Raw genomic sequence first — 18,887 nt, 5'->3', positions numbered from 1 at the left:
GATCCCAGTGATCTATGTGCAGCAGTGAGACACTGATCAGTCTCAGAGCGAGGCCACAAAGACCTGTGAGCATGCAGCCTTATTACATCTAAGCCAGGCCAGCTGCTCGTAAGAGGAATCCAAAAAACAGGGAACAGGTGTGAGCCGGGGCAGCCCCAGCAGGTAGGTTCTGAGGGAGGGGGCTCCTGGTGGTGATAGCTAAGTTGTGGGCCAATTGGTGGATGGCAGGGCTCCTGAGGTCACAACGTGTCCCCTAACTTGACCTGGAGACAGTGGGACTAGCAGCTGCCGCTTACAGAGCCCATGTGCTGGGCACTGAGGACTTCCTGTCTCTGAGCTCATTTAAGCCCCAGACCTTAACTTTAACTGCTCAGATCTCAGAAGGGGGAGTTAATGGAAGAACTTGAAGCCCAGGATGCTAGGCACAGGTGTTTGGGGCTCTACTGGGGTGATGAGTGTAAACCATGTTCCTTGATTCCCTTCTAGATACCGCCTGGCACCCCAGCACCGGTTCCCGGTGCCAATAAGAGACTGCTTCGCGGCCGCCACCCACTTCCTGAAGTCCCTTGACATGTATGGGGTGGATCCAGCACGGGTTGTGGTCTGCGGGGACAGCGCGGGAGGGGGAGTGGCCGCGGCAGCTTGTCAAAAATTTATGGATCGTTCAGATCTGCCCAAGATCCGGGCCCAGCTTCTGATCTACCCCACTCTCCAAGTCCTGGATTACCAGCTGCCTTCCTTCCAGCAGAACAAGAATGTCCCACTGATCACTCTGGATTTTGCCTTCCTCTGTATGTCTTATTACCTGGACGTGAGCCCCCAGTGGAAAAACGCTATCCTGAAAGGCGCCCATATGCCTGCCCACGTCTGGGAAAGGTACAGGAAGTGGTTGGACCCCGAAAACATCCCGGAGAGGTTTAAGAAGCGAGGCTACCGCCCGGTGGCCCGTGCGCCCCTGAATGAGGCTGCCTACCTGGAGTCAGACCTCCTCCTGGATTTGCTGAACTCGCCCATGCTTGCGGAAGACGAAGTAGTGTCTCGGTTCCCGGAAGCCTGCATCGTGAGCTGTGAGTATGACATCCTCCGGGACAATTCCCTGCTGTACAAGAAGAGGCTGGAGGACCTGGGCGTCCCGGTGACTTGGCACCACATGGAGGATGGCTTCCACGGGGCGCTGAACACCCTCGGCATGGGCTGCCTTCAAGTGCCCTGCGCCACGAGGATCCTGAGGGTCATGGTCCAGTTTATCAAGGGGCTGTGAGCATCTTTCCCTCCCCCGGGAGCTATGAGTGTAGGTCCCGCCATCATCCAGTTCCTTATGGACCTCTCTGTTGCTGATGGAGGTGATGCTGAGTGGGGATAGGGGAGAATATTGAGACTGCTATCTTCTTCTTTAAAAAAACAAACAAACAAACAAACAAAAACACAGCCCGGCCAGTTGAGCTTTGATCTATGAACCAGAAAGTCATGGTTTGATTCCCGGTCAAGGCATATGCCCAGGTTGTGGGCTAAATCCCCAGTGTGGGGCGTGCAGGAGGCAAGCTGATCAATGATTCTCCCTCATCACTGATGTTTCTATCTCACTCTCCCTCTCCCTCCTTCTCTCTGAAATCAATAAAAATATTTAAAGACAAATATATATATTTTTAATCACACAAAGTATATTTTTGTCTTATTTTATTTTTTTGTTAATCTTCACCCAAGGATATATTTCCCTCCCCACCCCCACCCCCATTGATTTTTAGAGAGAGTGGAAGGGAGGGGGAGAAACAGAAACATCAATGTGAGAGAGACACATCAATTGGTTACCTCCCACACATGCCCTGACCAGGCTGGGGATCAAGCCTGCAACCAAGGTACGTGCCCTTGACTAGAATCGAACCTGAGACCCTTCCGTCCGTGGGCTGACGCTCTAACTGAGTCAAACTGGCTAGGGGACCATCTTCTTCTTGCTCCAGGTTCTAGAATCAGAGATGCATGTTTCTGATGTCTGAAGGGAGAGCAGTAGATGTGACAGGTTTGAGGGGGTGGGTAGGGGTCTTTGTCTGTGTGCACCGTTGGGAAAAATGGTCAGCAGTGGCCTTTTGCGAGAGTGAATGAGCATGTAAGGCAGCGGTTCTCAACCTGTGGGTTGCGAACCCTTTGGCGGTTGAACGACCCTTTCACGGGGGTCGCCTAAGACCATCCTGCAGATCAGATATTTACATGACGATTCATAACAGTAGCAACATTACAGTTCTGAAGTAGCAACGAAAATAATTTTATGGTTGGGTCACAACATGAGGAACTGTATTGAAAGGGCCAGAAGGTTGAGAACCACTGATGTAAGGGTTGCCCACAGCCTCCCTGAGGCGGGGTTCAGACTGCCCAGGCTGACCCAGACTGTGGGTAACAGGAGTGACCACTTGGCTGGCTATGGAAACACCCAGGGCATCATGTCCGATCTCGTGGGCTTTTTCCAATCTGGCTGAGAGGGTGGGGCTCTGATGTCCTAGACTTGCAGGTGGAGGAAGAGAAACTGGTTCCACTCTCCTCCTCTGGGTACAGGGTGACATGTTTCTTGCTGTTCCCCTGTCTCTGGGTTCAGAGTCTCAATCGCCTGGGCTGGAAGAGTTAGGGCGGAGTGGGTAGGTTTTCCATGGTGGTTGGCAGCTAGCGACAGATGAAGACAGCTCAGAGCCACTGATTAGGGGAGCTCTGGAGCTCTTGGTGTCAAAGTGTCAGAAGAGAGCATTTGGGCCCTGGCTGGTTTGGCTCAGTGGATAGAGCATCCGCCTGTGGACTGAAGGGTCCTGGGTTCGATTCCAGTCAAGGGCACATGCCCAGGTTGCCTGGCTCAATCCCTAGTGGGGGGTGTGCAGGAGGCAGCTGATTAATGACTCCTTCTCATCATCGATGTTTCTATCTCTCCCTTCCTCTCTGAAATCAATAAAAATATATATTTTTAAAAACAAACAAAAAGAAAACAAAACAAAAACGAGAAGAGAGCAGTTGAAAAGGTCTGGGTCCTGAGTCAGAGACCCATGAAGACCGAGTCTGACCAAACTCAATCTTACCTACAGTGAGAAATTGAGGAAGGGCCAAAGGTACTGAAAATGTGTAGCAAGGACTATTTCTGTTGTAAGACACAGAACCAACTCAAACTGACCTAAATCAGAGACAATGTATTGGCCCCAGGGATAAATTAGGATTGGTTTGATGCAGGAACTCAAACAATGCCACCAGCGACCTTTTCTTCTTTCCTCTAGTCAATGATTTTCTCTGTTTATTTTACCTTCACTTCTCATGGTGGCCCCGAGCAGCTCCATACTTACATTCTCCCAGGGTCATTATATAGGATTTGCCTCATTCTCAGCAGTCCCAGCAGAGATCACATTATAATCAGATGGCTGTATGGGCTTTCGGCATGGTGTGTCCAGTTGCCACAACCAAGGGAATGGAATGTTCTGACTCACCAGACACAAGTCCCATGCCATCCTTGGAGAGGAGGGTGGAGTCAACTCCACCTGGTGCTTGAACTGAGCACAGGGGATGGAGGGACTACTTCCCTCACATCAACACTTACTCTACTGGGTGGATGTCAACACTCACCCTACTGCAGAAGCTAAATTGAATCCTGAATCAAGGTACATGGAAGTGGCAAGAGAGGACAAGGACCACGGGCAAGTTGACCACCTGCCCCTTAGGAATAGAAATTCCTTTAAATGGATGACTCATAACCGGCCATTGTGACCCAGTGGTTGAGCATCAGCCTATGAACCAGGAGGTCATGGTTCGATTCCCTGTCAGGGCACATGCCTGGGTTGTGGGCTTGATCCCCAGTGGGGTGGGGGCGGGGGTCGTGCAGGAGGCAGCTGATCAATGCTTTTCCTCGCATCATTGATGTTTCTATCTCTCCCTCTCCCTTCCTCTCTGAAATCAATAAAAAAATATTTCTTAAAAAATGGCCTGGCTGCCATGGCTCAGTAGTTGAGCGTGGATCTATGAACCAAGTGGTCATGGTTCGATTCCTGGTCAGGGCACATGCCTAGGTTGCAGGCTCGATCCGCACACAGGGGCATGCAGGAGGCAGCCCATCAGTGATTCTGTCTCATCATTGTTGTTTCTATTTCTCTCCCCTTCTCCTTTCCTCTCTGAAATCAATAAAAAATATATTTTAAAAAATTAATAGCCCTGGCTGGTTTGGCTCAGTGGATAGAGCATAGGCCTGCGGACTCAAGGGTCCCAGGTTCGATTCAGGTCAAGGGCATGTACCTTGGTTGCGGGCACATCCCCAGTGGGGAGTGTGCAGGAGGCGGCTGATCAATGTTTCTCTCTCATCGATGTTTCTAACTCTCTATCCCTCTCCCTTCCTCTCTGTAAAAAATCAATAAAATATATATAAAAAAATTAATAAAAAAGGATGACCCAGGCTCCCATGCTGACCCTACCTGGTCTTCAGGAGACTCTATTCCTGGTTGGCCAGTGGTTTTTACAGACCAAGACCCAAGTTTACAAAACCCCCATGCATTCCTTTAACTGGCTTTCAGTTGAATGTTGGTGCCAAAACATGGGACAGAGAAGAAGCCATTGGGTGGCTTCTCGATCTATTCACAGCAGGCAGACCCGCAGGTGGCTTTTATGGAGAACTAGAAACCCCTCATTGAAAGAACATTGTTTGGTGGCCATTCAGCTGTTGGGGAGCATTGGAATCTGAGAAGCCTGGTCCCTTTTGAGAAGACCTCTGAGTTGAGTCTGATTGGCTTCCCTCCTGGAGTGTGGTCTTTGTTATTTCACTGTTGCCTCTGGAGGCAGGTGGAGAGACATGAGCTGACCTTCTGGAGGGTTGGGTGGTTGGCTCTTCCGCTGCAGGGTGCCGAGGAGGGGGATGAGCCACGGGAGGATTGTGCCCAGTGGAGGTGAGTGGGCTATACTTTAGGGACTGGAAGCACTATTAGATGGACCTCCACCCCAACCACCTGATAAGTGCTTGCAGCCCTGCTCTTGTCTCCTGCTCGCTTATGACCTGGGGTGGAGGACTGCCCCTCCTCTGGCTCATTGCACTCCTACCCCCTGTTTCGGGGATCTGCAAATAATAAGTCTTGTGACTTCACCTCCTTTTTTAAAATTTTTTAAAATATTTGACTGATTTTTTACAGAGAGGAAGGGAGAGGGATAGAGAGTTAGAAACATCGATGAGAGAGAAACATCGATCACCTGCCTCCTACACACCTCCTACTGGGGATGTACCCGCAACCAAGGTACATGTTGACTGGAATCAAACCTGGGACCTTTCAGTCCGCAGGCCGACGCTCTATCCACTGAGCCAAACCGGTTAGGGCACCTCTTTTGCGTGAGTATTGAAACTGCACCTTCAGTCAAAATGACCCTGGGATTTGTACTTCCTCAAAGTGGAAACTTGGATGCTGAGGGAGCTACCTGCAACCCTGTATGGGGGAGAGGGGGCTGGTGCCACCTCATTCTGCAGGTCATAATCTGAATGAATTCCACAAAGTGGGTATTCTGAAGCCCATTTTACAGATGAGGAAATTGAGGCCCAGAGACATTAATAACAACACTTTTTTCCTGTTTCTTTCCGGTCAGGCTCAAGGCCAGCTGATTAACTAGTTTGTCCAAGGCCATGTGATTGGCCAGGTGCTGTGCATTGCAACCCTAATCTGTCTAACAATAACCCATATCTGCTGTGCCCCATGGCCCATTAGCCCTTTTCTTTCCCATCATTCAGAATGATGACCATAGCCTTACTTGAGTAGTTTCCCATCCAAGTAGGTGTTTGCTGCTGAGTCAGGTCAACAGAGTCCAGTGTCTTGCCATCTGGTTTCTTTTGTTAACTGACTGTAGCTTTCTCTAAGTGTGAAGGACTTTGGAATTGCTACCTGTAAGTGCCCAGCTAACACAGCTCAGGGGAGATGGACACCCACACACCTTTAAACCCAGACACCCTGGGAATGTTTTCTCAGTAAATTCCCAGGACTTCCCTGGAAAGATCTGCCAGGTAGCCCAGGGCACATGCCATCTGCTAAAGGACAATGAGTTGCAGCCCAAATTGCTGTCTTTGGTCAGGAGCAGGCAATTTCAGACAAGGTCTGAGGGCAAAGTTGAAAAATTGGCAAAATTAGTCTCTTCCCCCAGTGTCCTCCTCAGGTGCTCCTCACCCCCACCCCCCAGAACCTCTCTGCCTTTCTGATCCCAAACCTTGTCTTACTCTCCACCCCCTCCCCCCTGCACTCTCTGTTTCAGAATGACTGCTTGGTCTCTCTTCTTGTTCCTGAGCTAGTATAGGCTAGTAGAGGTTAGGATCTGCTGCAGTGACAAATGGCCCTGCCATTTTTAGTGGCTTATGACAGCCAAAGACTATTTCTTGTTCATGTTAACTCATTACTCAGCCCTCACCGGTCAGCGGCAGCTCTATATCACGTGTGTCTGTCTGTTCTGAGATCCAGGTTGATGGAACAGCCTCTATTTGAAACATCTCTGGTCTCATGGCAGAGGGAAAAAGAACCTGGTGGATCCCAAAGCTTCTGCTCAGAAGTAAGGCTCATGGTTCTTGCTCACCTTTCATTGGCCAGAGCAAGTCACATGGCCAAGCCTGACATTGACAGGACAGAGGGCAGTAGATATTTTTGGACAACATGACAGCTGCCACACTTTGCATCATATTTCCACTTCCATTCTATCTTTTTAAAAGTTAATTTTAAGTTACCTAAGGGATACATAAATATCTATACTAATAATAGAGGAATATGTAAATTGGCCAGGATGCCATCATGTAATGACCAATCAGGATGGGGGCGGGGCTGCAGTGGATAGCTCTCAGCAGGTCTGCGCTGGAGGTCTGAAGGGCGTGGAGAGGAAAGGAGAGCAGATAGGCAGTTAGGGGGATCAGGCCAGGAGGGGAGAGCAGATAGGCAGTTAGGGGGATCAGGCTGGCAAGGGAGAGCAGTTAGGGCCTTCAGGCCAGCAGGGGAGCAGTTAGGGGCATCAGGCAGGCGGGCAGGTGAGCGGTTAGGAGCCAGTGGTTCTGGATTGTGAGACAGTGCAGGCCAGGCTGAGGGACCCCGCCCCTGCCGGTGCACAAATTTTGTGCACAGGGCCTCTAGGTTTTAAATAAAGCCTTCAAATACTAGAAATAAGGCAAAGTCCTTTCTGATGACTCTCCTGCAACTCATTACTGTTTATCTGTTCCTTTTGGGGGGAGGGGATACTAGGATCTTCTAATACTTCAAAGCCTGTTCCGATGCTTGTACATGCTTAGGTATATATGTACCCAAAGAAAATATATAGAGTATTATTTTGTGGGATGACTGCCATACATTGGTACATAAAATAATAATAATTCTATACGAGTAGTGCCACTGGGGTTTCCCCCCTCAATATATCTTAGAAATCTAGCCTAGTAAACAGTAGATATCTACCTGCCTCTTTCTTTTTAGCTGCTGCATAATATTCCATGGTCTGGCCACATTACAGTTCCTAGACATTCCCATCTGGAGGACACATTTTGGACTCTTTCCAGTTTTTTACAGACAAACAAGTCTGTAGTGAACATTTGTGCACTCCCTCTGCACGTGTGATTCTCTGTGATAGATCCAAGAAGGATTGGTGGCTGGGCACTATATATATAATTTATTTATTTATTTATTTATTTATTTATTTATTTATTTTTTTTTTTTAGTTTATGGGCACATTTTGAAAGTTGATGGACTCTCCCAAAATGTCTATCCCATTCCCTTTTATTCAGCAGATCTCAGATGGGAGGGAAGTAGTTGGATCATAATCACCAATCCCAAAGCAGAAAGAAAATGGATTATCTTGACAGATGACAGGGTGGGACCGAGTTGGCGTGGCATGTCTGTATTTTAGAAGGGAAGTTCCTTAGCTCAAATGAAACTCTGCAAGAATCAGTGAAGGAGTCAGATCAGGCTGCAGTCTTACTGGGTTGTTGCCTCTAACATCCTCGCCTCCATCTACCAAAAGTGGCTCCTCCTTCCCCAAGGTGGCCAGGGCCTGCTCTGTTCCCTGGCGCATCACTATCCTAACATTGCCACTGGGTGTCTTGCCAATTGTAGGACAAGGTTGAATATGATAAGGAAGTGCCTGGGGTTCAGTTTCAAAGCAATATTTAGTCATAGGCAAAACCCTTCAAGGGTCCATCTCCATCACTATGAAACAATTTCACGGAAGGACAGATGAATTTTAAGTTGAGAAGACACATTCTGGGTTTGCTGCTGTGTCGCAAGGCTCCCCCCAGGAGGCAGAGGGATGAAGGACTTGTGGTCTAGAGCCAATTAGAGGCCCAAAGTTTACTTCATCTCCAGACCCTCAGTTTTCTTTCCTCGAAATGGGGATAATCTTATCAAGTGCATGGGGGGTGTTTTATTAAATCTTGAGCCTTGAGTACCTGGTGAGGATAACAAATTGCTTTTGTGTCCAGGAACCCTCTATTCAAAAAGAATCTAGAATTACCCCCTTTTGGGATATTGCTGCCCCAATGTCCCAAATATACTCCTCTAATATAGAGGACGGAATGGATTTTGTTACTAAAATAAACTTGGTTCAGGCACGTGGGGAAGAGAGGATGGAACATTTATTGACCCCATAGATGTGACAGGCATTTTGCAAATGCTTGATCGGTCACTGAATTCTCATAATCTGACGAAGTACGTACGAGGTGCTTACTCCCAATTTATAGATTAGGAAACCACAGTTGACTTGGCCAAGGGCCTGGGTGAGAGGTGCAACTGGAAGTTGAAGCCAAGTGTGTCTGAGTTCCAAGTGCACCGCCCACCACCATTGGGTTCCTTGTGCAACAACCCCAAGCTGGTTGGCCATCTCCAACAAGTGTTTCCAGGCCACAGGAGACCAGAGAGAAGAAGTCAATGCTTCATTCACCTCTCAGGTCTCATTGTAGGCACTACCTGCTCTGGAGAGCCTCCCTCCCCCAGAGGGTGCAGTCGCGCTGCGAGTCTTCAGGGCACCCTGTAGCTCCTCGAGCCCAGCACTGAGCACACGGAGTTGTGAGCATGCCATGACCGACATGCCTGCCCCTAGACTGGCTTAAAGTGATCCTGTTTCTAATGTCCATGGGTGACGAAAAAACAAATGGCAGTCATCTCTGGAGAAAGATAATATCATCCTAGACCTCCCATTATTTTTGCAAATAATTTTTCAGATACCGGGCATGTGAGAAGTGTTAGCAGCCAAAACTCACAGAAACAACAGTTAAAAAAAAAAAAAAAAGAAAGAAAGGGGGAAAAAAAAAAGGAACCACAGATTGTAAAATAGCTGTGTTCACTATGTCCAAGGAGATAAAATCTATAGGTTATATTTGTAAATATAATCTATTAACCTGCAGATTTATAATTCCATACATTTGAAAATCTGGAAGGCAAAATGTGATAGGTAATCTGAAAATTCAGAAGGCTAAAAAAAATAAAAATTTGAAACTATGAAAAGTAACATGATATATGTGTGTATATGTCATATATACAAATCACAGACATTTTAGAATTGAAAAATGCAACAGATCAAATGAAACATTCAAGGATGGGTTTAGTCACCTTAGACACACTTGAGAGAGGATAGGTAACTGGAATATAGGTCGGAAGGGATGATTCAGAATCAAGCAGAGAGACAAAAGAATGGGAAATGCAGAAGAAGTGGGCAGGAGTCACGAGGATTCAGTGAGAAGCCACAGCAAAGGTGTAACTGCTGTCCCAGAAAGAAAGAAAGAAAGGAGGAAGAAGGAAGGAGGAAGAAGCAATATTTGAAATATAGTGATGGAAAATTTCCTGGAGATCCCCAAACCTCCTTCAGGGAAACTGCAAGGTCAAAACCGCTTTCTTTTTAAAAAAAAATATTTTATTGATTTTTTACAGAGAGGAAGGGAGAGGGATAGAGAGTTAGATACATCGATGAGAGAGAAACATCGATCAGCTGCCTCCTGCACACTCCCTACTGGGGATGTGCCCGCAACCAAGGTACATGCCCTTGACCGGAATCGAACCTGGGACCCTTGAATCCGAAGGCTGATGCTCTATCCACTGAGCCAAACCGGTTAGGGCAAAACCGCTTTCTTAATAATACTAAGATATTCTTAATTTGTTTGTTTATTTTTTATTACTCAAGGGACGTACCAATTTAATTTAAGGGATTATAAATAAATATTAATGTTTATGTAGTATTGTATTTCCAATGATGATATAATGGAATAGACATTTTTCCATTTTTTAAAAAATTAAATTTATTGGGGTGACATCTATATATATAAAAGCCTAAGTGACCGCTACAACCAGTTTACTGAACGACTGGTCGACCAGTCACTATGATGCACATTGACCACCAGAGGGCAGATGCTCAATGCAGGAGCTGCCCCTTGGTGGTCAGTGCACTCCCACAGCCAACCTCCCTCGGTCCTCCCCATCTCCTGCCCCCCACCTGGCCGGCCCCAATCGACCCCAATCGCCAGCCAGGCGAGGGGACCCCATCCGTGCACGAATTTGTGCACCAGGCCTCTAGTTTGTTAATAAGATTATATATATCTCAAGTGTACAATTCTATGCTACATCATCTGTATATTGTATTGTGTGCCTACCATCCATACTAAGATCTTATTTGTCCTTTTTATTTAAAAAAATAGATTTTTATTGATATCAGAGAGGAAGAGAGAGGGAAAGAGAGATAGAAACATCAATGATGAGAGATAATCAAGGATTGGCTGCCTCTTGCACGTCCCCTACTGGGGATCAAGCCCACCACCCGGGCTTGTGCCCTGACCTGGAATCGAACCAGCGACCTTGTGGTTTATGGGTCGATGCTCAAGCCCTGAGCCACACTGGCTGGGCCAGGAGAGTATTTATACTCAGTCTATCACCATGGTGACAGTCAACAATACGGAATCCAAGATCAAGTGACCTCTTCCTGGAAGCTGAAAGTAGACTCTCAATGCCCTTTTATTCTGTGAGGTTGGCAGGCTGTCATCTACAGCTCACTCAGAAGGGTGTCAGAGAAGGAAAAAAAAAGGCACCCCAAACTCAGCAACTTCATAATATCCCCGCTCCCAAAACCTAAGACGGTGTCAAGTCAAAGAAACCTGGGGTGAACCCTTACCATGCAGTTTTCGAATGCAGTAAGCCCACAGTCATTATATACGCCAAGCTGGAAGGTCGAGAGCAAGTATTCAACCAGAGTGCTCACCGGAAACTGGGTGGAAGAGAGGAGGAAGGTAAGGAAAGAGAGAGGGCGAACAGAGGGCTCAGAGGGGAGGTCTGGCAGGGAGAGGTAGGAGTGCAGTCATTACTATATTCAAATTAAGGGCCATAGATGGTTGCCTCTTAAGAATAGGGCCTGAGCGTGTCTGTGTGTGCTCCATCGGGGAGTCACAGTCAAGCCATCATCAAGGTCCCCTACCCTCCCCCATCTTGAAAGTACCATAGCAGATGTGTCAACATTGTTGTGCTTCACAGAAGTCTTCTCAGTGGAGTGTTTCTAGGCATCTGATGTTTCCCGTTCCTAATTCCTCTGCACCTTGATTTGAAGAATCTCTGCTCTCCCTGGCCTGGCCCTTACCAGAACGTGGTACCTGCCGAGGCAGGCGGGACATCCCTGCGGTGATGTCTGGGATGAGCTGCTGTTCTCTGGCACCTGTTCCACAACCTTGCCCTGCCTGTGCATTTCAGTTCTTTTTAAGACCTAGAAGAAACCATAGGCACTAAATATATTTTTATTGATTTCAGAGAGGAAGTGAGAGGGAGAGAGAGATAGAAACACCAACGATGAGAAAGAATCATTGATCGGCTGCCTGCTACACTCCCCCAACTGGAGACAGATCCCGCAACCCGGGCATGTGCCCACGATCGGAATTGAACCCAGAACCGTTTGGTCCTTAAGCTCACGCTCTATCCACAGAGCCAAACCGGCTAAGGCTGCATTTCAATTTTTACTTTCAAAATGGAACAAATGGGCTCATGGTGTTTCCATGTACTTTAAAGGCCATTACAATAGATGGTACTTGGCCTGAATTGGCCTATTTAAAGTTGAGTATCTTCATTTTTGGCAATTAGGACTGTGAGCCACTATGCTAAGTGAAAGAAGCCAGTCACAGAGGTCAAATACTGTATGACTGCACTTACATGAGGTACCTTGAGTAATCAAATCCATAGAGATGGAAAGTAGAAGAATGGTGGGTGCCAGGGACGAGGGGGAGAGGGGGAGGGAGTTGTTGGATGGGGACAGAGTTTCAGTTTGAGATGATGAAAAAGTTCTGGAAATGGATGGTGGTGACGGTAGTTGCACAATAATGTGAATGTACTTAATGCCACTGAAGTGTACACTTAAAAATGGTTAAAATGGTAAATTTCATTATGTATATTTTACCACAATGAATTTTTAAAAATATAAACTAGAAAAAAATAATAGCCCAGCCAGCGTGGCTCAGTGGTTGAGCGTCGACCCATGAACCAGGAGGTCACGGTTCGATTCCAGGTCAGGGCACATGCCCAGGTTGTGGGCTCGGTCCCCAGTGTGGGGCGTGCAGGAGGCAGCCCATCGATAAGTCCCTCTCATCGTTGATGCTTCTGTCCCTCTCTCTCTCTTCCTTCCTCTCTGAAATCAATAAAAAAATTTTTTTAAAGAACATAATATAACAAGGGAGAAAAGAGTGAGTTGGAAAGACTGAGAACAAAGAAGAAAAAGAAAGGGAGGAGGCAAGCAGAGAGAGCATCAGGGAGAGAGGAGATGAGAGAGGGAACAGATACTGACCATGAGAAGTGTCGGGTGACACCAATACCAGCTTCCCATGGGGGTCCTGAGAGGTGGGGTGCACACTCCTTTCCCAATCCTGGAAGGATGGGGACAAAAGCCTGGGTTATGCAGGATGCCCTGGAGTCCTAATGTACCCTTTCTCTGCCCAGCGTCCCTTGGCCCAGGAGGTGAGGGGTTGCAGCAGAAGTTATCTTGAATATTTGATCTTTTCCAGTTCATCAGAGACACTGACAAGACCCCCCAGAGCTCCTACAAGAAAGGGTACATCCCTTTCCCCGGCCACAGACCGGACCAGATCTCCAGGTGGTATGGGAAGAGGAGAATCGAGGTAAGAGGGGGGTGGGGGCTCCATGTTCAGGCTGGGCCTCTCCCCAAGGCTCAGAAGACCCCGCCAGCCCGGTTCCCTCTTGGGAACACAGGAGTAGGCTCATCAGGACCCTCCCCAGCCGCGCGGCTGCCGACGGCACTCACCTTTATGTTCTGAGGAGCAGAGATCCGTCCGACCTGGAGCTGGTAGCATCCCCACCTTGGATCCCAGCACTTCCCCGGACCATTTCCCCATTCCTCCCCGCTTCTCCAACAGGACACGGGCAAAGGATGGAGCAAACAGGCAGGCATGGTTATATTGAGTTCAGGTGACTATGGTGAGGTGACTCTAGGGAGGAATCACATAAGGTACTCCAAAACCAAGTGGAGGTGATGTGTAGATGACAGTGTTTTGTGTCACCTCAGCTCCAGCTTCCTGTTCTTTTGTGTAAAAAGTCAATGACCAAAAAAGTCAATGACCATTCAGCACCCCCTCAGTCACTGGGTGTCTGTGGTATGTCGTGTTCCAGGCCTGCGGAGTGGGGAGCAGAGAACTGTGCCCTCAGGTCACCCCCTTCCCATCACCCCTCCCTGACCCTACACCTGCCTGAATGCGGGGCAGGGCAGAAGGCACAGAACGAGGGGTGGACAGCTGTCAGATGGGGTGCATTTTGAAGCTGGAAGAGATTGTTGAGCTCAGCACCCTCCTTTTCCCATAAAAGGTGCCAGGGGTGGCGAGTGTCTTGTCTGTTGGCAAGGGACCATGTAGGTGGCTGCTCTGAGAGAAGCAGGAGTAACCTGAGAGTGCCCTTCATCACTGGCTGGAGTTGTCTTCTGCCTTTGGGGATCCGTGTCCGCATGAACGGCACCACAGTCTCCGCTCTGTGCTGACAACCCCTGGACCGGGCTGGCACCCTGGATCGGGCTGGTACCCCTGGACCGGGCTGGCAACCCCTGAACTGGGCTGGCACCCCTGGACCAGGCTGGCACCCCTAGACCGGGCTGGCAACCCCTGGATCGGGCTGGCAACCCCTGGGCCATGCTGACACCCTCAGACCATGCTGCTGCTCCGGGCTGCCCCCTTTACCGTTAGTGTGCACTGAGGACACACAACTGCATCTCAATACAAGGAGGCAAAAATCAGAACCCACCACCGGGGGCTCCCAGTCCCCAGTCACCAGTGTACACGAGGCCCACGCCGTGCCCTTTCTTAAAGACCTTGGACCCATTACAAACCCTGACGAAGGGCTAGCTAGCCACACAGATATGCAGTCGTTAAAATTAAGACAAGTCCCCCTCCCCCAGCACACACACTAAATAGAGCCCCGGTGATCGAACGCGCGTTCCCACAGACTCTGAAATGGCCTGTTCGCGTGGCTGCTTCCACACATCAGCTCTTCTTTCTGCTTCGTTCGGCACCACCTCCTCCCCCAGGACCCTTTCCATCTCCCTTCCCACCTCTTCTCCCGTCTTAGGCAAATGCTCATGGCACTGCAAGTTGCCGATGGGCAGATGAGGTTACGAGGTTACCAGCGAGGACCCCCTTCTTGTGCTTCCCTCCCAGGCAGGGGTATGAATCCCATTTTTCATTTTTTCTATTTGAGGATGATTTGCTACCATAGGGCCTTGCTAATCCCAGAGAGCTGCCCTCCCAGGGCTGGCTAATTCCTAGAGACAGTGAACAGCTGGCTCTCATCATGCCTTTCAGATGCAAACCAACACTCCAGAGCCCACACCCCCTCCTTTATCTAAACTCGCTCTCCAAGACAGTATCCCCCACCTTAAATTACTCCAAGGACAGGTGCCCCCAACCAGAGGCACTCCTGGAGCCCAGAACCATCTGAAATGATTCAAACTCTGCAATCCTAAACAAACAAAAAACCTATGCAATCCTAAACTTCTGAAACTTGCCTACCCTGCCTGGCTCACTCTCTGTCCATACTCACTCTTCTGCCTCTGACAGATCTTGCTGCTTTGCTGGGTGGCCCTGTGTCATGGTGCCCCCTCCTTTTGGGGCCTGTAAGCTCTTCTTTCAAAGGCAGTTGTCTCTCTGTCACCTTACCTACACTACCTGATGAAGACATAAGTCCTGGGAACATAATCAAGACAGCAGGGCCGAGCCCCAAACCAAGAGGAACAGCACGAAAATTCTGGGTCGGGGAGGGGGGAGGAGAGGGGAGGGACGCAGTGGGGGCTCTCTCCTTTCCTCCCCTCGGCCGATGGGAACCTCTTTAACTGGCCTTCCCTGGCGTTGGTAACACTCTGGGCGCCCTATGAGGGAGACCTTGGGAACCCCTGCTCCCCGCCTGTGCCCACCCCCCTGCCTCCCTCTGGCATTGTGATCTGACTTATTTATGGAACCACCACTTGAAATATTGGGTGCAGCCAGCATTTCCAGACCAGGGCCGACACAGGCCTCCCTGTCTGCTCCAGACAAGAGGACGGGCATGGTAATCAACATTATCCTCCCCTGTAAATCAGCCCAGCCCCCCAGCACCCCCGTCCAGGCCAAGAGGATTTCCTTAAGAAAAGCACTGATTCAGGCAAACGTCCCAGGGCAAGGAGAACACGGCTTTCTTCTCCCCGCCAATCACTCCCCAGCAGAGAAACCCCTCCCCAGGTGTCCAGCCGAGGTCGCCATAAACCCTGGGCAGGAGAAAGCAGGTCTGGGGCGTCTCTGACTGTCCCCATAGTAACCGATGAAATGCAAGGTGCATGCGTCAGGCCCGCGGTCCGCATCTTCTTTGGAAACAGGCAGTCGGTGGATGAGACAAACAGGGTCTGAATTCAGATCCCAGGGGCAGGCAGCGAGGTGGCGCTGGCTCTTCCCAGTCGGGGGGCGTCCTGACTTTCACAGGAACGTGTCCCCAGAGCTCACGGACTTGGCAGAGGCTGGGGACCACTCCTACGGGAACCCACGGCAGCCGAGCTGAGACCGGTGCTCGAAGGTGAGCTGTATCGGGTCAGGACAGACAAGTGTGTTTCCTGTTCGGTGGCCCCGAGAGCCCACGCTTGCCGGCGCCCGTGGAGGCCCCCTGGCCGGCAGCTCCACGGACCTCCAAGGCCGGCGACTCTGCCTCCGTCCACGGCCAGGTGAGGCCTTGCTCCCTCGGTCACATGCCCGTCGTGTCTGTCCTTCCAGGGGCTCCCGTACAAACACCTGATCACCCACCACCAGGAGCCCTCGCACCGCTACCTGATCAGCTCGTACGACGACCATTACAACCGGCACAATTATAACCCGGGCCTGCCCTCGCACCGCACCTGGAATAGTCATAAACTGCTGTGGCTTCCAGAGAAAAACGACTTCCCTCTTCTCGGTATTTGTATAATTCGGGATCTTCTCCTATGTTGAGCTGTAAGGGGTCTGCACCTGCTCAGGACTGAGTGTGCCCTGCTCACGCAGAAGGACCTCATGGGGGACCCTGACTCTAGTAGAGCATTAGAAGGAGATGATGGGGGGCGGGGGCGGGGAGAGAGTCCTATTTGCCCCCAGGCCTGCCACCTGCTTTCTCCCCTTCTTCTTTTTCTTTTTTTTTCTTTTTAAGATATTTTTATTGATTTCAGAGAGGAAGGGAGAGAGAGAGATAGAAACATCGATGAGAGAGAATCATCGATCGACTCCTTCTGCATGCCCCCCACTGGGGGATTCAGCCACAAACCCGTGCATGTGCCCTGACCGGGAATCGAACCATGACCTCCTGGTTCATAGGTCAACGCTCAACCACTGAGCCAAGTCGGCCGGGCACACGTCATTAATAGTACCAAGTCCAGGTGCCGGAATGTGGTGGCATCTGGAGACACAGCAATGACAAACAGGGAGGGACTCCTGCCCTCGGGGACTTGACATTCCAGTCAGGAGACAGCTAAGACACCTTTAGAGAAAAGGATAGTAAATGCGATAATTTTGGGCCGGGATAGGTGCTCTGAAGAAAAGAAAATGGGTAAAAATAGAGAGTGAGGCGGGTCTCCGTGGACCTCCTCTGGGTGGGATGGTGAGGGATGGGCTTTCCTGAGGAGATAACTGAGTTGAGAAGGAGGGAGCCATGTGGGGATTAAGGGGAAGAGCATTCCAGGGTGAAAAAGATGCAAGACAGGAGTAGAGAACGACCCCACAGGGACCCACAGGCCACAGTAGGTGCAGATTTTGTCCTCCCCACAGTCCCAGGGCTCTGGAGGGATTCGTGTAGGAGACTGCCTTGCTCTGATTTGCCCTTCAAGCTACCCCGACCCTTGGCATCCACCCCTTTGCAGTCCTATCCTTCGATGCAAAGGGACCCTGAGGATATTTCTCCATTGATTTTTTTTTTTTTTTTTGAGAGAGTGGAAGAGAGAGGGAAAGACAGAGAAATATCGATGTGAGAGAAACACATTGATTGGTTGCCTCCTGCACACGCCCTGACCAGGGCCCAGGCCGGGGAGGAGTGCCCTTGATCAGAATCGAACCTGAGGACTCCATCCACTGAGCCAGACCGGCTGGGGCTGCTCTGTCACTTTGGCAGGGGTTTCTTCATCTCACAAGGCCACGCTGTTCCCTTCCCCCCTGGGGTGGGGTAGTTACGGAAGAGCAGGCAGGACCACCCTCAGCCCGGGCACAGGGCGGACTCTGTGAGGCCTCCAGCAGTTCGGGTCCCTCCTGGGTACACAGGGAACGGGCCCCCACCTGTGACTCCTGGGGAGGGGGTACTGGCAGAGCCAACATTCCCCTGCAAGCCTGCTGCTCCCCATCCCCCACCCCCGAATCTCTGATCCCACAGCCTGGGAAGCCTCCGCCCCCCCCCTCCCTCCCCCCGGCCTATGGGGCAGGCCACATGCTCTGAGCCCTGCCCACCCAAACCCTGTTTCTCTTGCAGCTCCCCCTACAAACTACGGACTCTATGAGCAGCTGAAGCAGAGATGGCTCACCCCCGAGGCTGGCCTGCACAAGAGCACCTACACTTTGTCCTACCCAAGACCACAGCTGTGCTCTCTGTCCCAGCGGGAGCACGCCATCCCAGTCCCTCCCCAGCGCCTGCAGCCTGTCCCACGCTTCTGAGAACTGTCACCCCACCCACAGCGCAGGCAGAACCAACTGGAGACCTACTGTGCGATTGGACCTGCCAGAGAGCAGGCAGCTGCAGATACACCCCAAGTTTTAAAGGCAGCCCATCAAGGGGCCCTCAGAGTCCTGGTCTGTGGTGTGGGGTTCCCCATGTCCTCCACACCCACAGGTTCCTTTCTTGTCCAGCCCACAATTAAAGCTCTTTGACACGGCGGGGTGTCAGGTATGTGCAGAAGAGAGAACGTTAGGAGAGGGGCCCTAAAGTTCCGCTCCCTCAGTTCACGGCGGGGTGGGTGGGGGGTGGGACTGAGGCCCAGAGAGGTCATGTGGTTCCTCCAAGTTCCCACAGCTTGACACATACCTTCTGCGAGTCTGGTCCAATGGGAGAAACGAATCTGACTATGGGCTGCGTCTGGAAAAGCCCACGGAATAGTGAAACGTCGTTATGAGGTGGGCAGCAGGCAAGGGACCAGGGTGCCCGTAGCTGCCTGAGCAAAGGTGCACTGACCCCCAGGGCTCAGGGGAAGGGAAGGTGCCCAGCACCCCTTCCACCTCCCAACTGGCAGTGAGGGTGGAGCCCCTGACAAATTGTGAGAAATGCTCACCTGTCCGAGTTCAAATAACAGACTCAGAGACAGAAGTATGACGAAGGCGAGACTTTTAATGCGTTCTTGAGAGTGGGTGTCTGTCGGTTGCACACGCACACCTGGAGTAGCGATCGCAGCCTCTTTATCCCCCTAGGCTGCGCCTCATACGTTGCCTAGGTCTTACTATCTCC

General features: G+C 50.4%; 2 protein-coding genes across 2 annotated transcripts in view; both read left to right on the top strand.

Annotated features, from left to right (window-relative positions):
- Positions 1-1,436, top strand: part of AADACL3 (arylacetamide deacetylase like 3) — a 15,902-nt gene extending 14,466 nt beyond the window's left edge. Inside the window, exon 4 of the mRNA XM_006104519.3 lies at positions 487-1,436. Coding sequence (XP_006104581.2) covers positions 487-1,261 — 775 coding nt within the window. The 3' untranslated portion in view covers positions 1,262-1,436. The remainder of the gene's footprint in view (positions 1-486) is intronic.
- Positions 1,437-11,110: 9,674 nt separating this feature from the next.
- Positions 11,111-18,216, top strand: CUNH1orf158 (chromosome unknown C1orf158 homolog). Its single transcript, XM_006104525.3, has 4 exons — positions 11,111-11,224; positions 12,977-13,090; positions 16,211-16,388; positions 17,922-18,216. The coding sequence occupies exons 1-4, from the start codon at positions 11,111-11,113 to the stop codon at positions 18,101-18,103; spliced, it is 588 nt and encodes a 195-aa protein (XP_006104587.1). The 3' UTR covers positions 18,104-18,216.
- The last annotated feature ends 671 nt before the right edge of the window (positions 18,217-18,887 follow it).

This window comes from Myotis lucifugus, unplaced genomic scaffold (assembly GCF_000147115.1).
Source record: "Myotis lucifugus unplaced genomic scaffold, Myoluc2.0 scaffold_580, whole genome shotgun sequence".
Lineage (NCBI taxonomy): Eukaryota > Metazoa > Chordata > Mammalia > Chiroptera > Vespertilionidae > Myotis > Myotis lucifugus.
The sequence above is the reverse complement of the archived record's forward strand: the minus strand, read 5'-3'. Positions and strand labels throughout refer to the sequence as shown.